At 35.9% G+C, this 22,503-nt stretch overlaps 1 protein-coding gene across 4 annotated transcripts in view; it reads left to right on the top strand.

Moving 5' to 3' along the window:
- Positions 1-22,503, top strand: part of ERCC6 (ERCC excision repair 6, chromatin remodeling factor) — a 41,689-nt gene that overhangs the window by 7,274 nt on the left and 11,912 nt on the right. For all 4 annotated transcript variants that reach the window (XM_083866446.1, XM_083866445.1, XM_083866444.1 and 1 more), the window contains 7 exons: positions 78-801; positions 7,858-7,983; positions 11,705-11,863; positions 15,775-15,910; positions 21,200-21,370; positions 21,819-21,995; positions 22,322-22,438. In XM_083866446.1, the coding sequence (XP_083722572.1) occupies positions 78-801; positions 7,858-7,983; positions 11,705-11,863; positions 15,775-15,910; positions 21,200-21,370; positions 21,819-21,995; positions 22,322-22,438 (1,610 nt within the window). The remainder of the gene's footprint in view (positions 1-77; positions 802-7,857; positions 7,984-11,704; positions 11,864-15,774; positions 15,911-21,199; positions 21,371-21,818; positions 21,996-22,321; positions 22,439-22,503) is intronic.

Raw genomic sequence — 22,503 nt, 5'->3', positions numbered from 1 at the left:
TTGATAGAATGTATGACTGTGTTTTAGTTATACAGTAGATGTTAAAGACATGCTGTTTGTTCTGACTCTTGTTGCAGAACCTGGTCCATCATCCCTTGGCAGTATGCTTATGCCAGCTCAGGAAACAGAGTGGGCAGAGCTCATTCGAACTGGTCAGATGACTCCTTTTGGAACTAAAATACCTCAGAAGCCAGAGAAGAAGGCACGACAGTTAAGACTAAACGAAGCATCTGATTTTGAGAAGTACTTGGCAGACCAAGCTAAGCTGTCATCTGAAAGAAGGAAGTTATCTCGTCACAAAGGAGCAAAGAAGAAAGCACAAGCCAAAAATGTTCCGTGTGTGGCTCCTGCAGCTGCCACAGAGGAAAAACGTGGTAAAGCCCTCTCAAAAACAGATAAACGCTTAAAAAAACACTTGAGAGAGCTTCAGAAGCATGCCCTTCACATTCATTCCAAGGCCAGGATTCCAAAGGAAAAGAAATACCTTGAGGCCAAGAAGTTCAGGCATGAACAAGAGGATGATAGTGGGGAATCTGAGTATGTACCTGATGAAGAGCTCTTTGATGCAGAGGCAGCAGAAGAGGAAGAACAGGCGTCTTCTCTAGCTGAGGATGATTCTGATTATGAACTTAAGAGTTTATCAAGAAAAAGAAAAAAATTGGTGAAGAAGAGTTCTAAAGAAGCTGATAGTGATGCTGACTTTGTTCCAAGCTCTGAGGAGGAAGAGCATACACCAGGAAAGCACAGAGTGAGGAGGTGGAGAGATGATGGAGATGTGGACTACTATAAACAGAGACTAAGGTTAGTCCTAGACATTTTTCTTAGTAATACTAATAAATTAGTATGTTAAACATGAAAAGGACAATGTTTATTATAGACTGCTAAGGGAGTGTGTTGAAGTAAGGGAAATTAGGTAGTCAGAAGGATCATAGATAGCCTTCCAGAAAGATTCAGACATGGAGTTCAATTACAAGAACTTTGCTGTTAAATTTTTCTTGTTGTTACAGGTCCTTATTTGTAGATCACCTGTGCTATTCTGTGCTTTATGAAATTTCTATAATTTATGTGTTGGTGATCACAGGCATGTTGTCTTTTTCTAGTATAGTGGTTGAGCTTCATGTAATAAACTTCAGCTTGTTGGTAGCATGTGTACTTTTAATTAGTTACCTTTACTGAATATCCTTCAGGTAGTTGTATAGTCCTCTAGAAAATCATGGAACTAGAAAGCAGCTTCTCTAGAGTGAAAGGAAGAACATGTATTAGAACTGTCACTGAAGGGTGATTGATGACAGTGATGAACCCTAGCACAGGAACTTGATTAATGCTTGGGAGGCTCAAATTTTACACTTTTATGGAAATCTAAAATCTTATGGATTTAAATGGTGCTGTGTCAGAGAAGAAATCAGGAAGTAGAGATATAAACACCATCTCTCCTGTGGTGAGAGCATGAGTTGCTGTGGAGGAAGAGGTACCTTCTGGTAGCAGGAGTGCTCTCAGTTGTAGAAAATCTCACGTAGGAAGAGCCCAACTTGACTTTGACATCCCAGGTTACAGAGGCAGATCAGGAACTGATGTAAGGCAATAGGTTTGCAATCCCAGGATGTTGCTTTTCGAAATTAAAGCATAGTTTATTGCTCTTGAATAGAAATTTCAGCAAGAGGCTAATCTGAACAATGTCCAAAGGGTCAAAAAGAAGTACATTTTCTATTGGATGCGTTAACAAAAGTTAATTGTTCTTAATCAGTAAAATATTTACTGTTTTATTGAGCAAAACTGTATTCTTCACATTTAAAGTAGACCAATATTAAATCATTTTTAATTCAGTGTTTTCATCAAGAGTAATTTATTTTGATTGAAAGTTTTAATATGACTCACAGTTTAAATTCATTCAAAAACGTTTTTTGAAAACGTTTTTTAATAACGCTAAGATTGTGACAATTTATCCTTAGCAAAGTCATATCGTAGACTACATTTCTTTTGGTTACTGAAGTTACAATAAAAGCCTAAATGAATTTTAGAAATATCAATAACTGTAATTGCTACCAAAACACTACATCTCTTAAAAATTTCATAGCTACAGTTATTGTGGCTGTTAAGCTGCAGCTGTCCACATTGATGTTTTTATGCTGACACCCCCAGGTAATCTTCATTATGGGAAATGCCATGAGAAAATAAAATGTAGTGAATTAAGAAACATATTAAGAATGCTGTAGAAATGCTGTCATTTGCTTACATTTATATCTTGTTTCATGTCAGTTTTACTTTTGAATGCAAACGAATGGGTGAGATTATGGTATATTTTACCCGTGAGAGAGGCAGAGGAAAGTCCTTCAGGATTACTTTATTCTTCTGAACATCTAGTCTTGTGCTTGGCAATGAATTCAGTCCTACACTCTTAGAGACTGAAAATGAGTTTCCTTAACATTAAAACTTTTTGGAGATGGGGCTTCAAGAGATTGGTCTGTGTCAAGGGGAAACTACATTGATGTTGTTAAAGCATGATAATTAGCTAACTGCATGACTGTAGAGCATCTCTAGAATAAGAGACTGTTGTCAGAACAGGAGCTGTTGTCTGTAGGAAATGTCAGGCAAGAGAGCAGCCGACTCTTCCCTGTCCTCCTAAAGACTAGTTCCAGAGGTTTGCCTAGTCACTCAAAGCAAGGTGTGAGCAATGGAACATTAAAAGATAAAATTTAGCTATGAAGAATCAGCTTAGGATATCAGGAATTTCAGGTTTTTTCTCTTGTGTGGGTCTTGCCTTTCTCTAGTTACTGTTACAGGATCCATGTTGCTGTGTAGACATGCAGATCAACAAAATCCTCTGTTCTGAAAGGTCAGTGCCTAAGGTGAATTCATAGCTTGCTAAAATAGTGAACAGTACCAGGAAACATCAGGGTTATGGAGAGTAAGGAAAATAGGATCCTGTCATGCGCCTCTAGGTAATTCAAATATTCACTGAAAATTAGTGTATGGTCATTCCCAGCTATCCATCACACTGGCTATTATCAGCTGAACCCAGAGGCTTAGGTAATCAGTCTCTAGGATGGTACTGGAATGTCTCAGACTTGATCCCTATGAACAGGTATGTTATTAGTGTCTGTGTCATACTCAGTAGTGACCATCTTCGTCTAGAAGTGTTCAGAATTGGAGCTGGTGGGATCAAAACCTGCTCCGTCCTGCCCAGTGGAATGTTCCGATGGTTTAACCCCAGCCAGGCCCCACACAGCCACTCACTCATTCCCCCACCAGGGGAGAATCAGAAGGGTAAAAGCTGGAAAACTCATGGGCTGAGATAAAGGAGAAAGCAAAAGCCACACATGAAGCAAAGCAGAACAAGGAATTAATTCACTATTTCCCATGGGGAAGCAGGTGTTCAGCCTTCCCCAGGAGAGCAGGGCCCCATCTTGGATAAGGAACTTGGGAAGACAAACTCCATCACTCCAAGTGTCTCCTTCCATCCTCCTTGTTCCCCACTTTACGTACTGAGCACGATGCCCTCTGGTCTGGAATATCCCTTGGGGTGCCCTGTCCTGGCTGTGACCTCCCCCCGGCCTCCCGTGCACCCCCAGCCTCCTCACCAGCCTGGCAGCAGGAAAAGGCCTTTGCTCTGTGTGAGCCCTGCTCAGCAATGACAACATCTCTGCATTATCAGCCCTGTGCTCAGCACAAATCCAAAACACAGCCCCATTCCCAAACACAGCCCCATTCCAGCCACTGTGAAGAAAACTAACTCTTAATTAATCTAAAACCAGCACATCAGGTCATGGCACTGTCAGTTTATTTGAACACTATGGAAAGGATGAATATGAACCTGTTTTTCAACTTCTTTTACCTAGAAGCACAAAACAGTAGTAACCTTGAATGCCTATAAAATGTGAAGGAAATAAAACTTTTTTGTTTATTCTCAACAAGAAAACTGCTTTTTTTAATTGTATTATTCTCAAGCTTTGCAGATATGGAAACTGCAAAGTATCGAGATTTTGTTTATATTATTTAAAGTTTTCCTTTACATGTATTAAGATGCCAAGCATAAGTATAAAAAAGTAAATTTTTTTGCTTATATGTAGTTAATATGTAGCATTATTGACCTCAGTATGGTGTCAGTATAAGGTTATAGCTTGGAGTCAGAATAAACCTTAGCAGTCTTCAGTTACACTCTTCCCATACCAATTATCAGTATGTATCTGCCTGCTGCTTCAAGGAAGGAATTACATGTCATATTATGGGAGATCAGTACCATATCTGTGTTTTCATGTGTGTTCTGTATCATTTGTGGAGTACAGTTGTTTGACTTCTATTGCTGTCAAGTGCACAGAGGCAAAGCTAGGAAAGCTGCTTCTTTTCTTGTCTCTCAAGTGATATCCAGGCAGATGAGTAGCAGGGAGTTTTGACTGTCAGTATACAAAGCAGTTCATTCATAAAGAAAAAAAAAATGTGTTAAATTAAATTGGTTTTCATAGATCAGTTTTCATGTGCTAGCTTTCTTTGATGTATCTGAGTTACTGAATCTCTCCATGTTTCAAAGTTATAAATTAAAAAAGGATTAAATGCTACCTTTCCTGAAAGATACTTTCTAAAAACATTCTTACTGCTCTTTAAAGTGACAAAGCCAGGACACAAATGAAGATATATTTTCTCTCACTCACCAAGTACACCTTTCATTCTAAACTCAAGCGTGTAATTGTCTACATCAGTCTTAATTTACTTATGGAGGATTGTGGTACTAACTGCATGTATTTCATCTGTTAGGACATACCAATTAAATCCACCCATATAGACCATAAAAAGTTAGATCAAAAAAGCAATACTGAATGCGTCAATTTAGCAAATTAGAATAATCTGTAAGGGATTCTTAGCTGTATAAAATATAAAACATATTGTGCTTCACAAATGCAAACTATATTAAATACTCAGCTTGGTTCCTGACTGATTTTTCTTTTTTTTTTTAAATAAGTCAGACTGTGCTCATTACTGTTTTGGGTGCAGAATTTCTTTCTAGGGTATTGCAGTAAGTGGGAAATGGGCTTTAGTATCTGAATACATTCTTATATTAAGAAGAAATTTAATTGTATGATATATGGCTTTTATACTTTCAGGTATAAAATTATATTTATGTCAGTGACAGTGGACAATATAAGACAGATTTCTCAAAGGTCATGCTTCTGTTTTACAGAGACTTTGGTAATATAGTAAAGGCTGTATTTTCTGATTGTTTAGGCATACTAATGATGTTTAACTGATATGTGTAAGGAATATATTGACCAAATGGACAGTAAGTTACTATGTATTTAAGTCAAAGATGATGACCACTATTTCTCTCTCCAAAATCTGACTTCCAGGGAAAGGCACAAGACTAACCAACAGACTCATCTGGTATTGGAAATAGTGTTTGCTTCAGCTGTTTGGATAGTCACACTTTTCTAAATAAAACAATGAAGTTTCAATGTAGAATATCTTAATGGTGTGTGTTACATTAAGTTCACAGCCTTTCAGAAACTGAATGGCTTATTCAAACTTTGAAAGTTGTTTGTGGTAACAGGTTCTTGCTCTTTCTTTAGACTGGTAATTGATGGTTAAAAATCTCTATAGACATTTGGAGGAGGTGTAGTACTTTAATGAGGTAACAGAGCATGTAAAAAGGAAATGTTTTTTAGGAAAATTAAGTACAGGGTTTATTAGTTCGAATTTTAGGAGATATCCCAATATGGATCACACTTCCTGAAGAAAATGTAGTAGTTATATGGAGGTGAAGTGCCTAAATTCCTGGGTAGTTTCGAGTGAAGCTCGGAGTTTCTTTCCTCTTGGCTGTTTCTGGATCACTTTTCCCGGTGCACACTAGAGGGCAATCTGCTCCTTCCCAGGGGAGGTTGCTGCTCGCTGCTGCTGGTGGTGATTCCTGTTGGAGCACAAAATTAATAGCAAACTCTTGTACAAATCACTGCCCTGCTTGGCTTTAGTATGGATTGTTCACCTAGATGTCTCTTTGGAAGCTTTTTAATCTGTAGTTGTTTTGATTTTAGTGTGTTCAGTAGGAATTTCCTTCCTTGGTTTGAGTCCTGTCATAACTGAGTTGGATGAAATAATCGAGTTCTAGCCTGTCTCAGTTCCAGTAGTGATGCAGCCTGAAGCAATGACTATCAGCATTTGTCGGTTTGAATTCCTTTTTCTGACTCAGAAAAGTAAGACTCTCTGTTCCTGATAGCATAACACCGTAGTACTAAAGACATATAAATGTATTCTTATGTCTGCCTGCTAGACTCCAAACCATGAGTGTAATTTTCTAATTTAGCAGACTGCTAGTCTAAGATAGGTATTTCTGTTCCTGTTAGGATAGGTTTATAAAAGAGGAAAACACTGGCACTTCAGGTACTTTTAGTGAGTGATTTTACTACTTAGCTGGATACATGATTTCATGTAATGAAATAAGAGGAGTCTGATGTAAACATTAGGAAATCATCAGTTTTAAACAGCAAACTGAAGTCTGTCTTTGTTCATCTAATTTTTTCTCCATATGTGCTCTTTTTTTTTTTTTCTCCATCATTATTTTTGCTTCTGAAGATATCTTGACTTAGGAGATCAAAATATACTTCAGTGAAATTGGCCCTCTAAACCTGACCAGCATTGTGTTGTCTTAGCTTTTCAGTGCTTGGCAGTGATTGTAACTCATGTGTGTTTGGAGATGGTGGTGTACATTTTGAGTTAATAGAACAATACCAAGTTTGTGACTAAATTCCTTAAAGACAGACTTGAAGTGTTTTCTGAAAAGGTACTGCTGAAAAGTCCTACCAGAAACCTCACGTAATTAGCTTTCTTTCATGAGAAAGAGTATATAATTGTGTTACTTGTACATGAAGTATTGAACTTCTTCCCTGCTCTCTTGTTCCTAACACAAGTGTTTATAAACAAATTTGCCAGACATGCAGACACCATTGAGTGGAAGTTTGCTTTTGCACTGCATCCAAAACAGTAGTATGTGGATGTTTTTAATCTGTTGTGTACCTTGACAGTTTCTGTAGGAATTTTGTCAGTTTATCCTCCACATTCAGTGTGCCTGCAGTAAATGGCACCTTCAGGAGAGAATTCCACCAAAACCCAAATTGTCAGTGAAGTTCTGTTAGTTGAGTAGTACAAAGCCAGCTAGAGTACACTTTACCAGAGGCAGATGGGTTTGGGTCACTGAAATACAAATTCATCATTTCATTGGAATGTTGAAGATCCTTTGGTACTTTTTCAGCAGTGAGGGAATGATGGGACAGGAAGGTAATTCTCTAAGCTGCCTGGAGTCCAAATAAGATGAGGCTGCAAACCAGAAATCACACTGTAATTTCAAAACCTAATAAAACTCATTCTCTTAATAATGACTGCTTTACAGATTTAGAGCATGTCACCCTGAAGATAGTGATATTTCCAACTGAATCTTCTGTGTAAGATTGCTTCACTGCTTCATATTTGTCTACACGAAGGAAGTTAAATTTAAGTATTTGGTTAAATTAATAAAAGAACTTTGGAATACCTAAACTTTATCAATATTTTGGTGGGGGGTGGGGGTAAGGAGAGGGATATTTAGGAGTCTAAAGTTGCCAGGTTTTTTGGTGCTGTTGACTGTTGATTCCATTATATTAACTTTTTTGTCTATAGAAAATTGTAACTAGCTATCAAACATGTAGCTTTTATAATATATCAGATATTTCAAGCATTTACTTGCATAATTCTCTCCTCTGAAGGATTACTATTTTAAATCATTACGTCAGAGCATGTGTTTTTGTTGGGTTTTTTACTTGATCAAAATTCATTGTCATTTTTGTACAGTGTTTTTTCCAAGCTATAATTGAATGTTGTTTCCTTGTGTCATTCCAGGAAGTGGCAAAAAGAACGTTTGGGGGACAAAGAACGTCAAACAGCTGAGGAATTTTCTGAAGAAAGTGACGTTGAATTTGAAGAGGGTTTCAAAGTACCAGGATTTCTCTTCAAAAAGCTTTTTAAGTATGTATTGTGTACTTTATTTCAATATTATGGCGCTGTATGCTGTTAATGATATTAGTAGCAATAGTCATGGTGATGCCCTGATTCCTTTTGATGTAACTTTTGCTTCAGTGAATGATGCCTCAACTTTTGCTTCAATTGTTTCAGTAAGAGTCTTTCTTTAAAAAAGATTTCAGGATCAAACTTCAATGAAATTAACTTACTGTCAGCACAAAATACCATTATATGAAAATACAGGTGACAACTGGCTGATGTGAATATTGTAAATGTGTATTAGCTAAACTATGAATTGAGGAGCTCTCCTTGTCTCTTTTTTAAAATAATTTCTTTTATTGATACATGCTTGCTCCTAATTCACATGTGGAGTGGTAGAATAACTTTACTTTGAAACCTATTGGCAAGATGTGATAAAAGAAAGCAAGAAATATGATGTTTCTCTGATTGAGTGGAGTGAAATTTTCTGCCAGTAAAACATTTGGAGAACTTTAAGTAACTACTGAAAGTCTTTTCAAAGTAACTACTTCTAATTCATGTTATAAAATAATCTTGAACATTTTGCCAGGTAAAACTTTAAAATATAGAAAGTGAATTCTCAGTTCCTTTGGTAGATGGAAAACACTCTACAACTCATTCTTTAGTTATTTAATGCTTAATTACAGATTTGTACATAACTGTTCTCTGTTTCAGTTTTTATAAAACATAATGCCCAGTGATGCTTTCAATTTCATCTCAAAGAAAAAATTACAAGTTAGCAGCTGACCAGTTAATTTTATCCATAATCTCTCCCTTAAATTTCATGCATAATGGGCTTGAGTTCACTTTTGTTGGCAACATTTCACACAGCAGGAAAAACATCTTCTCTTTCAAAAGCAAACTCTTGAAATCTTACTGTAGTAGAAAGCCCTGGTTTATAATGGGCGTGTGTGGTATCCCTTCCAAGAGAACCACTTAGTCTTGACCTCAAAGAAATTACCACTGTTGTCCTGTAGTCATCAGAAGGAAAGCACTAGCTCTGAAATGGGATTGAATTAATGACTTGGTTGCTGGGACCATACAGAGCCAATATGTGGTCTCCAGTTGTTTATGAGAAGGTCCTGCACAAGTATTCATCTTGAGGACGGATGTGTGGTCTGAGCAACCCGAAGGGAAATGAATTAGAGCAGTCACTAAAAATTAATCTTGAAGATGCAAGCCTCACTAATGAAGGGTATCCCTGCAAGCATGAGTCAGTTGGCAAAACTTCTTAAGTGGTTAGAAGGATCAATTGAGTTGAATGATTTGTCTGACTTGTAACTTAAATGCTGAAATCTCCAGTGTAGGAAAGCCCATAGTCAATAGGCATTAAAGTGTTGACTTCTGAGCAAGTTCAGTACAAAACATGGCAGTTTATTGACCCAAGGACATGTATAGCGTGTACTTTAAGTGATCTTCCTGCATAGTTACATTCCAAGGAAGTTAGCTCATGCTGGAAATAGGAGACCCTCAGCTTTGTTCTTTGGTAAACCTGTTAAAGTGGAGAGTCTGTTTCTTCCATGCACACTTGTCTGCTTTGCTAAACAATGAGCAGGAATAGCATTGATGCTGCTGTGGAACAAAACTGAGTAGGCTTGCAAACATTGCCTTATTCTGTCTGCTCCAAGCCTGAGAGAACACTCTCTGTATGGAAAAGAAAACAGCCTTCATCACTGTTTGCTTCCAATGTGTGATTTCCCTGATAAATCTGAAACACAATTTTGTCTCTGCAGCTGAACTCTATCTGCTGTGGTGAATTATGAAGGATGCATCACAGCATGATTGTTCATGTGAAATACAATGCAATATAACTATTTTGGAAGGCCAGCAGCACTTCTATTTACTTCCAGAATGTTTTTGGAATAAACAGTAAAACAAAAAAAAAACCCATAAAAATTGGTGCAATAAAAGTGTAAGATTGGAAAGAATTATTAATTATCTTTCCATATAACCACAAAAATGGAGGAGGATTTGTTCCCTTAAGTTTTGAATAGTTACAGTTATTGCATGTTTATATGATATACAAAGAAAGAACCTGCATCCATCATGTTTTTATATAACCATGGAGCAGAACTTTTCACAAGCTTAATTATCTACTGTGAAACTTTCTCAGGAGAAGGAAGGAGAGAGAGAAATATGTTTATAAATTCATCTAATTTTAAACCTCTGTATCTAATCCTAAAAAATAATACAAATTTATATTACCAAGTTCTTGAAGGGTTGTCTTCTGAAGAGAAATGCTGAACATTTGTCTGGGGGAGCACCTTCTTACTGGAATTAGGGTTATCTTCAATTTTTTAATGTTTGTCAGAAGATGTTTTGTCTTCATAAAATGTAGCAATGATAGCATCTTAATCCAATTATAGCTAATCCTGCAAGCCATTTCATAGTTGTTTTATAGATTGCTGCATTTTAAGGTGAATTAATTTCTAATAAAAGGGTTTCTTAAGGGCTTCGTGGTGTAATGCTTTTGAGACACTGGCAGATAGTGTGATGTCTGAACCATTAGATGTGTTCTTTGATCATCTTTTTTTAACTACTCAAGCCATTTGTTTGTCTCCATTTAGCATTCTCTAAATCCATACCAAACTCATCACAAATTGATTTTTAATAGTACTTTGTAGACACTAGTGTCATTAGCTGTCAGTAGTCCTAAATATTATTTGTTCAAGGGTGGAAACAGGATTTTGAAATGCACAAAAGAAATCGCCCAAAAGGAACAACTCCAATTTAAAAAGAAGTGTTTTGTTCTTTGCTGTGCTGTGCACTCCAGAAATGCGTGTTGTCAAGAAAATTATCAGTAACCCTTTTTTCCTGTAAGTTGCAACATTCTGAGGTGCTGAAATACGTTTGATTTTTTTTTTTTTTTTAAGTGATTCAAAGATGTGATTTTTCATTTATTTCTTTTGTCTTCAATTTAACCCCTACACATGGTATGTTATTTCTACTGGTCTCTCTATTTCATACTGTTATAAAAAGGTATGTCCTAAAGTGATTCTCAGCCCAGCATCTTATCTTCACCTTTTTAGCTAGTTGTCATAAATCTTGCTTTCTAGTCCACTTCTTTTAAGTGTAATGTATTTTACCTTGTTGCTTGTATGATTTCCAGTGAAGGACTGGGAGTAGAAAATGCTCTGATGCTTTCACATAATGCTCTACTGTATCCCATGCACTGCAGTAGTTCCTATTGCTTAACCTTGGGGTTTTTTCTTCATTGAAAGAGACTAAATGTTATTAAATAAATGTATGTAAAAAAAGGCATGGTTTGGCAGATGTGGTTAGTTTTTGTAGTGTTGTTTGAAGTCTGTACCCCTTACAACTTTTTCCTTCAGTTCAAGGAATGTGTTCCAAATAATATTATTTACTGGACCCTTGCATGTTGTCTTTCCTGAAAAGATAATGCTTCATAAGAGTAACTTTCCAAGTTGCTTTTAGCACTTAAAATATATATGAAATAAAATACCCTCTAATTACAATGACTGTTGGTTTAATTAGAAATGTTTTAGTGTTGCATAAAGAACAAAAGTCACATGTAATGTCTGAGTGCATCAAAAATGTATGACCTAGTAAATACAGCACTCATGTAAAACACACATCCAGCATGTTACAGTAACTGGTATGAGAACCTTGCCAAATGATTAATTCATGAGTACTTTCTGTTGTGATCTGTATTATCAAACATTTGCCATCTTCTTTTTCCTTGTTTTAGGTACCAGCAGACAGGTGTTAGGTGGCTTTGGGAATTGCACTGCCAGCAGGCAGGAGGAATTCTGGGAGATGAGATGGGATTGGGCAAGACCATTCAGATAATTGCCTTCTTGGCAGGTCTGAGCTACAGCAATATGAGGACTTGTGGTTCAAATTACAGGCAAGTGCTTCTCTGCAGACTGTCAGTCTGTGGAGCTCAATTAATATTTCATCAGATGTATTACTGGTGGAGGAGGGTCCTGTGAATTATTAATGACATTTCAATTACAATATTCCTTTAATTCTTTTAGTGGGGGACATCAAAGGAAAAATTTTACGAGACAATGGAGCTGTAGGGCAGGAAAAATTAAACATGTAACACTTTTAATGAATTCCAGGCATTGATGCTTCATTTTGCAGATGAGCCACGCTAGATATTTTGGGTCAATACAGTGTCTAAGGTTACCTTCCACAAATGGATTGTTTACAAACTCAATTACATTAATACCAATAGTTTACACAATATGGAATTTTAAATTAGATGTAATACCTTTAGTTCCATTTATTAAATTTTACATTAAAATATTTGTTCTGGCAAGCCACCAGGTAAATGTTTTACAGGAAGTATCAAGCTGATTTGCAATGAAAGTTAGAGTTTCTGATGGGCAGGGAATTATCCATGCCAAAAATTAGTAGTAAGAGTAAAACCATTAACTTATACGGAGGAATTTCCATCTGCTTTTGCTTTTTTATTGTTGCTGCTTTTCAAAACATATAGTGGTGTGACTGGCCTTTCTTACAAGATATTTTATGGGGTTTTGTTGCTGAACAATGTTTTAAAATTTCTTCTTCATAGGTGGAATTGCTGGCAAGAAACTTGTTTGTGCCCTCAGATTTGCAAATGCATCCATGAATAGTATTTGATTTTTCTACTTCTGTTGCCCTGTGTATCTGATGTAAATGGCTAAATGAAATTTAGCAACTATCATAGTACTGTACTAATCAAAAATAATTATCTTTATATAGAGGTACATTTAAATTATGTTCAGCTTGTACATGAATTGTAAAATGTTTTATACAGAAAATATTCCTGATTTCTCTCTGGCTGCTTCCTGCTACAGGCTTAATATTTTAAAAAAATATTAACCCTGTAGGTTCTTCAGTTAGGCTAGTTTTATTTTAATTTGGCTATATTTATTTTAACATTGCTGCTTGATTAAGGATGCTACTGTACAGATTATTTTATATTCCCTATCCCACTTGGGAGACCACTGCGTTGATGGAAATCCTTCAGGGACATCTCTTGACACTGTTAAATCGTGCAAAACTGCAGTAAAACTTTGAAAAGGCCAAAATCAATTTGCCCATCTAAGTTGCAGCATTCTTTCTGCATGTAAGATAATGTGTTGCATTTCATGTTTTGTCTGATGTGTGATGGTCATTGAGTCCATCATGACAGTAATTCCCTGGGAGGAAATGAGGTTTAATGTATTGCTGAGGCTTGCTCTGTAGGGCAGACAGTCTAAACAACTTCATCTTTCATAGTCAAGTATTTCCTCTCCTGGGCTGAGCAGGCAGTGAGTAATACAGGTAACCAGTAGTCCTGGTTAACTTATTTCTACTTGCAAGAGTGTAGTGGGATAGGCAGGGACTCCCTGGGCAGCCTCTGTGCCAAGCCAGCACTAAGAGGGGCAGAGTTTTGTTCTCAGTGCTGTCAGTGTCTTCCATCCTGGTTGGGTCTCTTACCTTGGTGTGTAACAAAAACCTTTCGCTACAGACTTGCCTTCATTTATTTGAGATGTCAGATGAGAAACTGACAGAAAGTTTATACACTGATTATTTGTGCTCTTCAGGATACTGAGACATAAACATAAACAGCTCAATCTCTACTTGGAGTGGCAGAGATTAATTTCCATGGTGCTTAGATAAATAAAAATCCATTGCCCCAGAAAAAGTGTGTTGTCCTTTCTTTCTCAATCTCCTAATTTCTGTAGGGTTTAGTTATTGTTTCTGCTTGAAAACTTTATTTACCAGTCCTTGGCAATGTTTGGTTATAATGAAACATGTTTCCTGTGCAATTTTTTGAGTGTTTAAAGGTTATAAATAGAGCATGAGTACAGTTTCCTTTTTCTTGGTAGCAAGTTGCAGGAATAGGAACTTATGTGCAATTCTAATTGCATCCAATTAAATAACAACAAATAAAGGAACTTGTGAATTTGGGCTTTATAAACCAGAATCAACAGAAGAAGAAAGAGATTTGGATATATTGACCATAAGCTATTAGTACAGTGCAGCTGTGAAAAAGGGACAGAATACAGTATGACTATATTTGGAGTAGGAACTGGGCAGTATCATTATCTCAGTACGAGGCACCCTAGTAAGACTTTGGTTTTGAATGTTTGAAGTGTCACCTTTGTTCAAGGAAAGCAAATCTAAATTGGATGGGCAGCAGAGCAAATCTTGCAGTGTTGCAGTGATTAGGAGAATGAAGGATGCCTCCTAAGTGTGGCAAGCAGAAGTATATGGTTTGTTTAGTTTTGTGGAACAGCTCAGGCTGGAAGAAGCTAGATGACTTTTATATAAATAAATAAAAGCTCTCAAGAGAATAATAAAATGTTGGCTAGTGGAAAGTGGTTAGAGTCAGACTAGACACAGAACAGTTTTCACACAGCAAAGTAGAGGGGAGGTGGAGTTTCTGAAAATTGGTCCAAGGAGGTGTGAACTCTTTGTGTAAGCTGAAGGAGGGGAAAAAAATTTGGATAAGCCTTACATGTGAGCTTGTGTGATACAGACCAGGGAAATAAACAGACATATGTTGTTACTACCCATGAAGAGTGAGAAACTAGTATGTTTTGGGAAAGTTGGCTTTTTCGTTGTAGGTATTTTTAAGAGCAGTAGCAGTGATTATTTGGATTTGTAGCATAGTTAAAGCTATTTTTTGTGTCTCCAAGTTCCCTTTTACTTCCCTTTGCATTGCAGGGAGTTTTTTAATTAGATCATGTGAGGTTGTGTTATAGTATTTGTTCATAATAAGCAACGTCCAGGTTGTTGTTCTGCATATGTATAAGCTTTTAATAAAGAATATTATTTCTTAATGTCAGCAGTTTCTGAAGACATTAAGAGGTTTGATTTTTTTTAAAGTAGTGTGTTGGTGGTGTCTGAGAAATCCTTTACTGCTATCAGTGTGTGATCTTGAATGTATACTGTGATCTTTTGCATTGTTTATTTATTATCACTTGGATGGTACATAGACACAAATTTGTGTATGATAACTGAAGCTATTGCCTTTGTTTGCAAAGTCATTTTGTTCCATTTTTAAAAGAGGAAATATATTTGAAAAATAACTGCTAGTAACCACTACTTAATATATTTCTTACAGGATTATTGATATTTATTTGTGGCAGTAGTATTTTTTTATTTGGTTGGTGTGCAAGGGAATTTTCCCCTCTTAACCTTAAGAGCAGCTCTGAACTTCATAAATAGAAAGACTTTGTTTCAGACCTCTTTAGTAATTCTCAGAAACAGTAATATAATTATGAATAAGAAGCTTATGAGACAGTTTGAGCCAAGCTCAGATCTCAACTTCCATGGATGATATAGTCTGCCACTTTAGAGTCCTTGTCTTAGCAATAAACCATGATGATGAGAGTACAGTATATTACCATCATGAAGCAGAACACCTGTGTGTAAGTCCATTTGTGAGACTCTAGCTACACATTCTGTATATAGAAGTAATAAAATAATTGCTTGTAATGATTTCTTTTCACTTATAGAAACAGCAGTCACTAAAACTTGATTTGTAATATCACAGAAGGAAGTTCCCTTATGCCTTATTGTTTGGAGCTTTTCTATTCCTGTTTATCTTGATGCATCCATTAACTCAATGAGTGTGTTCTTTTAGCAGCACCCTCTTCATCTTCCTTTAAAAAACTGACTTCCAGGAAAGCAAATTGCCAATTCATTTCCATAGCTCTCATATTCCACCTAAACTGTAAAGTATGTCATTTTAAATGTGTGTATTTTAATGAGCCACTTAATACAGATTATTTATTTCACATTAAGGTTTTTTTTTCCTTGAATACTCTATTTTAGGTACCAGGGATTGGGTCCAACGGTGATTGTTTGTCCAGCTACTGTGTTGCATCAGTGGGTAAAAGAATTCCACACTTGGTGGCCTCCATTTAGAGTTGCTGTGCTCCATGAAACTGGTTCTTATACAAAGAGTAAGGTAATGTTTGATATCCATTTTGTAATTCCTAAGGCTTCATTTTTTTTTCTCACTAGCAAAAAAAAAACCCTTTTGCTTAATGCTTCTGTGTAGGAAAGAGCTTGTGTCCTTGCTCTGAATGTATTAGAAGAACAGAAAGTTCATTGTCTTGTGTAGATTTGGTAGTAAACTGGACTAAAAGGGGGATGACACAGAATACATATGTATTATGATAAGGACTTTGTATTGCTTGAACAAATTAAACATAGTAACAGGTTTCTTGCTTGAGTTTTCCTTGTGCTGTAGTCCATGCTAGGAGTTTATGACTAGACTGCTTGCACACCAGATAAATGCTTGTAGCATTTCTGAATTCTCTTCTTGAATTTCTTTGTATGACTCTGTCATTGATCTGATATTTAATGTGTTTTGCATGCATGGGCAATTTCTCTTGGTATCACTTAGTCTCAATTTCTTTAATGACAGAGTTACTTTGTTAGTTTTCATTGTTTCAAGCAGTCTCTTTCTGTCTTTCAGTTTTCTTTGTCAGTCTTTTCATATGCATGTTCTTAGTCTGTTTCTTAAGTTGGAAAGCTTGACTTGTCTGAAATTTCAAACTTTGGTACCTTGCAGGAACAAAACAAGAAAAACTTAGATTTTTATTTTCCCCTCGCCTTATATTTCAGATGTTTAAATGGATTTTCAGGATTCAGCAAAGCATTTTTAAATTTCTCTTTAAATATTTATTGAATTTCTTGTAATGACATTAAGATTATATGGTGCTTAATTGCACTTGATTAAACACATTCTGAAGTAATTGATACAGTTACATGGCAAAAAAAAGGAGTAGCACACTCTAATGTGCTAATAGCTTCCTGTTGTTCAATTAACTTGGTGTTTTCAAGCCCTAAAAGTCTGTTGACCTCAATAACATGGTCTCATGTCTTCCTAAATTAAATCTTGTGTGCTTATTTTGGGCTGTTTCTTAATCAATGGACCTGACAGACTGACTCAATTTTTTTCCATCTTCAGGAATAGTAAATTTTTCAAGATTTCACCTTCCCATTGTCACCTTCAAATGCATATTCAACAACTTAAAATTAAAGATATAAGCACTTTTGAGCAGATTTAGAGAACTGAACCTAATGCCTGATTTTCTAAGAGCTGCAAGAGTGCTTTTAAAAAGTGTTGAGGTGTTGAGGAACATTATTGTCCTCCAGACTAACTGGACATCAGACAGTGAAGATCTTAATGGATTTTGAGGACTACCTTACCCTGTAGTGGTTGGCCAGCAGGTTGTGGTAGAACACAGCTTGTTCTCTACAGGTCAGTGAAAGAGGGGCAGGTGATTTCTAAGGGACAAAGATTAATTGTAAAACTATTGAATGAGAATATTTGTGTAGTTTTTAGCATATGCGAAGCTTCAAAAGAGAGGCTCTGTTATTCTTTTTCTAAAGTAACAATGGCAGAAAGACTTGACAGTAAAGGAGGGAAGTGTAAATTTCCCATTTCACCCCTTGGACTATGACTAATGGCCTTCAGCTGTCTATAAGGGAAGGCAGATTGGTGTTTTAGATGATGAAAGGAAGACACAGTAGCAAGTTGGAGGGGTTTCCAACACTTCTGAGCTTGTTTAAGGCGTTCAGATGAAATGTAAAACTTGCTCTTTTTTAAAATTATTATTATTTGTGGTTACAGATGATTATTTAGCTCTTCTATGATCATAAATGTGCTTAAATTGGAGCAGTAAGTGGAACCAGATTTAAGTGATAGTCTTCCCCTGTGAAGTCAGCTGTCAGTTTGAACAAGGTATAGCATTTGTGGCTAAATGTCCTGTGGTGTTGTCTTATGCTATTAAGCTCCTGCTGTGGTTTACACTCAAATCTGATCTGTAAACATCAAGTGCTCTGAGACCTCTAATCATGAGAGAAGAAAAGTAGATCTAATGTAGTGTATCGCAAGTGCTTTTTTCTTTATGGTATAGAACAGAAAGTAAGGAGAAAAAACTTTAATTGTGTTGGAAAAGCCTTCTGTGCAAAGAGCTTGTCCTGTTGTTTTAAAATGTCAGTTGACACATGAGCATTTGTAAATCATAGAATATAAGAGGCAACTTGAACTTTGGTCATTATGTTTAACATATCACATGTGGCAGGAGGCTGTATTTTTTAAGTTCAAGGCTGAACTTTTAATTTCTTAATCTCTAGAGCAAGTATCACTGCGGCTAAGAATTCCTTCTGATGTGATGTCAGTCACATACCATTTGTAGACATGTAACTTTGCATTCTTTTATTCTGGTCAGATGCAGGACACACAATGCAGCCCTAGAAAGTAATTGTCAAGTTCATGATGCTTGCAGCTGTGAAACCATCTACTTGGAAATGACTTTACACATAAAAAATTTTAGACCTTCTAGCCTCATAGTAGAGTACATAATCTACATGTAAAAAAAATAATTTCAGAGGTTACAATTATTGGCATGATTGCATGTGGAACCTGTATTTTAGCCAAAGGCTCTATTTCTGAGTTAAGGACCAAACTCAGATAAAATTAGTATCATGCTCCAAGAAGTAGCATTCTTGTTAAATATGTACTGAGTGCTTTAGCTCTTTTTATTGCAACTTTTACATTATTAAACATTATAATGTGTTCTTTTGAAGCCTCTTCATGGTGCCATTTAGATTTTTTGTTGGGGCAGGGAAATAATAAAGAGGTTTTATATGTTGAATTTATGGATCCCCAGGCCTAATGGTTGGTTATGAGATAGTGATAAGCCTGCTGAAGAATGCACTTTTGATTCACAAATGATATATGGTTGGATAAGTGACTAGATACTATCTCTGACTTCATGTTTGCCTCAAAGGTATCTGAATCTTGTAGTTATCACTAGTCTATGTCTTTAAGTTCAGTCTTAGCATACACATTTCTGTCTAAGAAAATTACCATTTTTAATGCATTATACGTAGTAGTTCAGATTTCAGGTGCTCTTAAATATTTTTAAAAGACTATCAAAAAAGTCTTATTACTGTAAGCATTAGTCAAAAAATTGTCCTGTTTTTGTACCTTCAGAAACAAACTTGCAGGTACATTGAGGTACCCACAGGAAAAAAGTATTTGCATAGAGATATGTCCTTAGAATAAATCATAAACCTTTTAGTCTTAAGAAATGGTGCTTGCTAAAATTCATTCAATCTTTGTACATCTCATGTGCTCCAGTGAAGACAAGGCAACACCATCAATTTATCACACAAGGCTGGGAGGAAATGCTGTTCCTGAGTTGTAAAGGTTTGAAGTACTGTGCTGAGCCAAAATGCAAGTTCATAATTACTCAATCTACTTACATGTTCCTCTATTCATTAGCATCAGATAAAGGCCAGAGTGCAGAATTTCAAAATTAGGTAACTGTGCAATCTGGCATGAGTAGGATTTATTTCTCTCAAGCACACATTTTTTTAATTTAATGTAACGTGCATGACCTGAAATATTGCACTGAAAGGTATTTCCAGAGAAAAATTAAAATTTAGACATGCCTTAATCTAATGAATCAAGAACTGTGGACTAAGAATACGTTGTAAAAATAACTTAAATTATAAAATACACACCCACAAGAGTTTGTATTCAATTTTAGTTTTGTTACCATGTTTTAAAATATTTAGAATTATTCCAAGAGCAGCCCCTAAAGTGAAGGCAGCCTTGAAAAAGTATCCAATGCAGTAAAAGGAGACTTAGTAAGTGTTGCAGTGTAAGTTGATAAAATGGTGTTGTTCTATTTCTTCATTGTCAGCACAAATCCTTGTTTATTAAAAATTTAGCTTGAAGGAAACTTTAATTAATTACAGGTTCAGTAAATCCTGACTAGGATTCTGCCTTGGTGTGTTTACAATGAATGGCCTTCATGTGCCTGTGTTTCACTTCTGTTCTCTCTGCTACCTGACAGCGTGATTTATGGCTGTTGTTTTCTACGAGTCCACTGTTTGCCCTCTAGGAGGGATTGGTCTCTTGAGCCTCCATAATAACAGCAGCACTTTCACAAAACATCTTTTAATGACAAGAGTGTAGCATTCTGTAAGTCAGGCTAATTGCAGACATACCCTATTAATTGCAAAAATTAGGAGAGGTTACATATTTTACAAGCTTTTAATTTTAAATCACCCGAGATGATTTGTCTTAAGTGTTTGGGTAGAGATGTCTACAATATTCTATGACAGACCATTGCTGAGACTCAAGAAAAGTTGCAACAATGGATAATGTACCAGGTAGAATTAAGCTTTGGTGTCCACACCTGCAGAGAAATTCTAATTTGTATGTAATACAAATTATTCTAAAGATTATGTATTCTCTTGAGACTCATGATATAAATATTAAACAATGTGTTGTGGTTTTATCAGGAGATGATAATCAGAAAGCAGATATTCTTGAACAGTTTAACTCAAAATGAGTGTTTTGAATCTTGGGGTGTGTATGACAGTAAGAGGTCATGGGTATTGACACCATCTGTTTTTGACATGGGTTTTTCCCTTTTGTTTGGTTTTTGATGGTTTTTATCGGTTGTTTTTTAATTAAAGACACTTCAAGTAAGAAGGGGTTTGTCGTTCCAACAGCAAATTTTGGTAGTGGTTGTACTTTCTGTTTTTCCCTTCTCATCATCTGCTGTGTAAATCTTCTAGATTTATACATGGAGGATAAATGCAATAAAGATGAGTTCTGAACACTGCCAAAAGTGATATGGGCTGTTCCTGCCCTACATAACTTGCAGCTATAAAAGCTAGTAAAAACTTGGGGAAAGGTTAAAGCTTACAAGAGAAGCACAAAATTTGAAGACTGATATCAACTCTATTAATCCTATAATGAGAAGGGTTAGACAGAATTTAGGATTAAACAAATAGATTTTTGTATTTGTTTTTCAGTATTTCACTTGTTTAATTTTCCTCTAACATTCTTGGTCTTGCTTGCAGTACACAGAGCTGGGTTTGTGAAGTGAATATAGGAGACCTTGAAGAAACCCATTACCTTAATCAAATCTAATGTTTTTTCAGAGATTGCCTTTAAAAATTTTGATAATAAAAATCACTGTTTCCTTCTGACCAGGTTTTTGATAAATTCTGATTTGCTCCAACACAGTATTCAAGTGCTTCATTCTTTGACAGATGAGCTAAGAATCATATAATCAAAATCTTGCATATACTTATTTTCTTTGCAAAGTAAATTATAGATCTGCTTTTGTAATACTTTTTATATGTACCTTGGACAGCAGATGTCTGTATGTGTAGGTCTGAGGATTCTGTCTCATTGAAAACATGCATCTTTTGTTTTTAGGTGAAACTAATTCATGAAATTGCTTCATGCCATGGGATTTTAATTACGTCTTACTCGTACATTCGACTGATGCAGGACGACATCCAGACATATGATTGGCATTATGTCATTCTGGATGAGGGTCACAAAATCCGAAATCCAAATGCTGCAGTCACACTTGCATGCAAGCAGGTACTTTATAAAAAATAAATTTAAGTGCTCTAGAGGGATGTTCCAATATCTAATAGCCTATCATAAAAATATATGTTTGATCATTAATAAAGAATAAAAGCATAAATTGCAGTGGTCTGTATTTTACTATTTAACTTTCTTAACATTTTTAATGAATTTACATGGGTAAATTTACACAAGTATGGTAGAAGGAAAAAAAATTAGAAATTTTAAATTGCATAGTAATTTACCAGTAGAGATAAATGTCAGATTGCTGGTGTGAATTTTCTGCTAACAGTTTATGAACAGTGTATTGCAGAAATCTGGGTTTTTTTCATGAGTGTGAGGCCGCATATTTTGACATGAGAATTTATTGATGGTGAAGTTGAATATCCTCTGAGGCAGGAGGCAGGATACACGAGGAACCATGAAAATAACTTTCTTTTGGTTTTGTGGTTTTTATCAATAGTTCCGCACACCCCATCGAATCATCTTGTCTGGCTCCCCTATGCAAAATAACCTTAAGGAGCTCTGGTCCCTCTTTGACTTTATATTCCCAGGAAAACTGGGAACACTCCCTGTGTTCATGGAGCAGTTTTCTGTCCCAATAACGATGGGAGGATACTGCAATGCCTCTCCTGTCCAGGTAAATGCATCCAAAATATCATTTTGCTTGAAGGAAAATGTTCCAACTGTTACTGTTGTTTCTAGTCTGACTTCTAAATGTACTTAAAGCTGTATGTTCTAGACACTAACCAAAAAAAAGAGTTGTATTTGTGTATTACTGCTGGTTACTGCTCACATGAATTTTATTGCAATTCATGTTGTGTTGAACATGTAACTATAGATCCATGTAAAATAAGCCATTTAATTGTATTAGGATTTTCCTATTGCTAATTATGTAATTTTGCTAGTTGGTTAAATTAACATCAAGAATCAAAATACAACTTGTGCCTTTCTTCCTTTTCTTAGGTAAAAACTGCATACAAATGTGCCTGTGTGTTACGGGACACCATAAACCCCTACTTGCTGCGAAGAATGAAGGCTGATGTAAAAATGAGCCTTTCACTTCCAGATAAAAATGAACAGGTTTGCTTATTTTTACTACTAGATCTGAATCCTCTCCCTCCCCAAAACTCAGTCTTTCATTAAAA

Source organism: Zosterops lateralis, assembly GCF_965231275.1.
Source record: "Zosterops lateralis genome assembly, chromosome: 8".
Lineage (NCBI taxonomy): Eukaryota > Metazoa > Chordata > Aves > Passeriformes > Zosteropidae > Zosterops > Zosterops lateralis.
The sequence above is the reverse complement of the archived record's forward strand: the minus strand, read 5'-3'. Positions and strand labels throughout refer to the sequence as shown.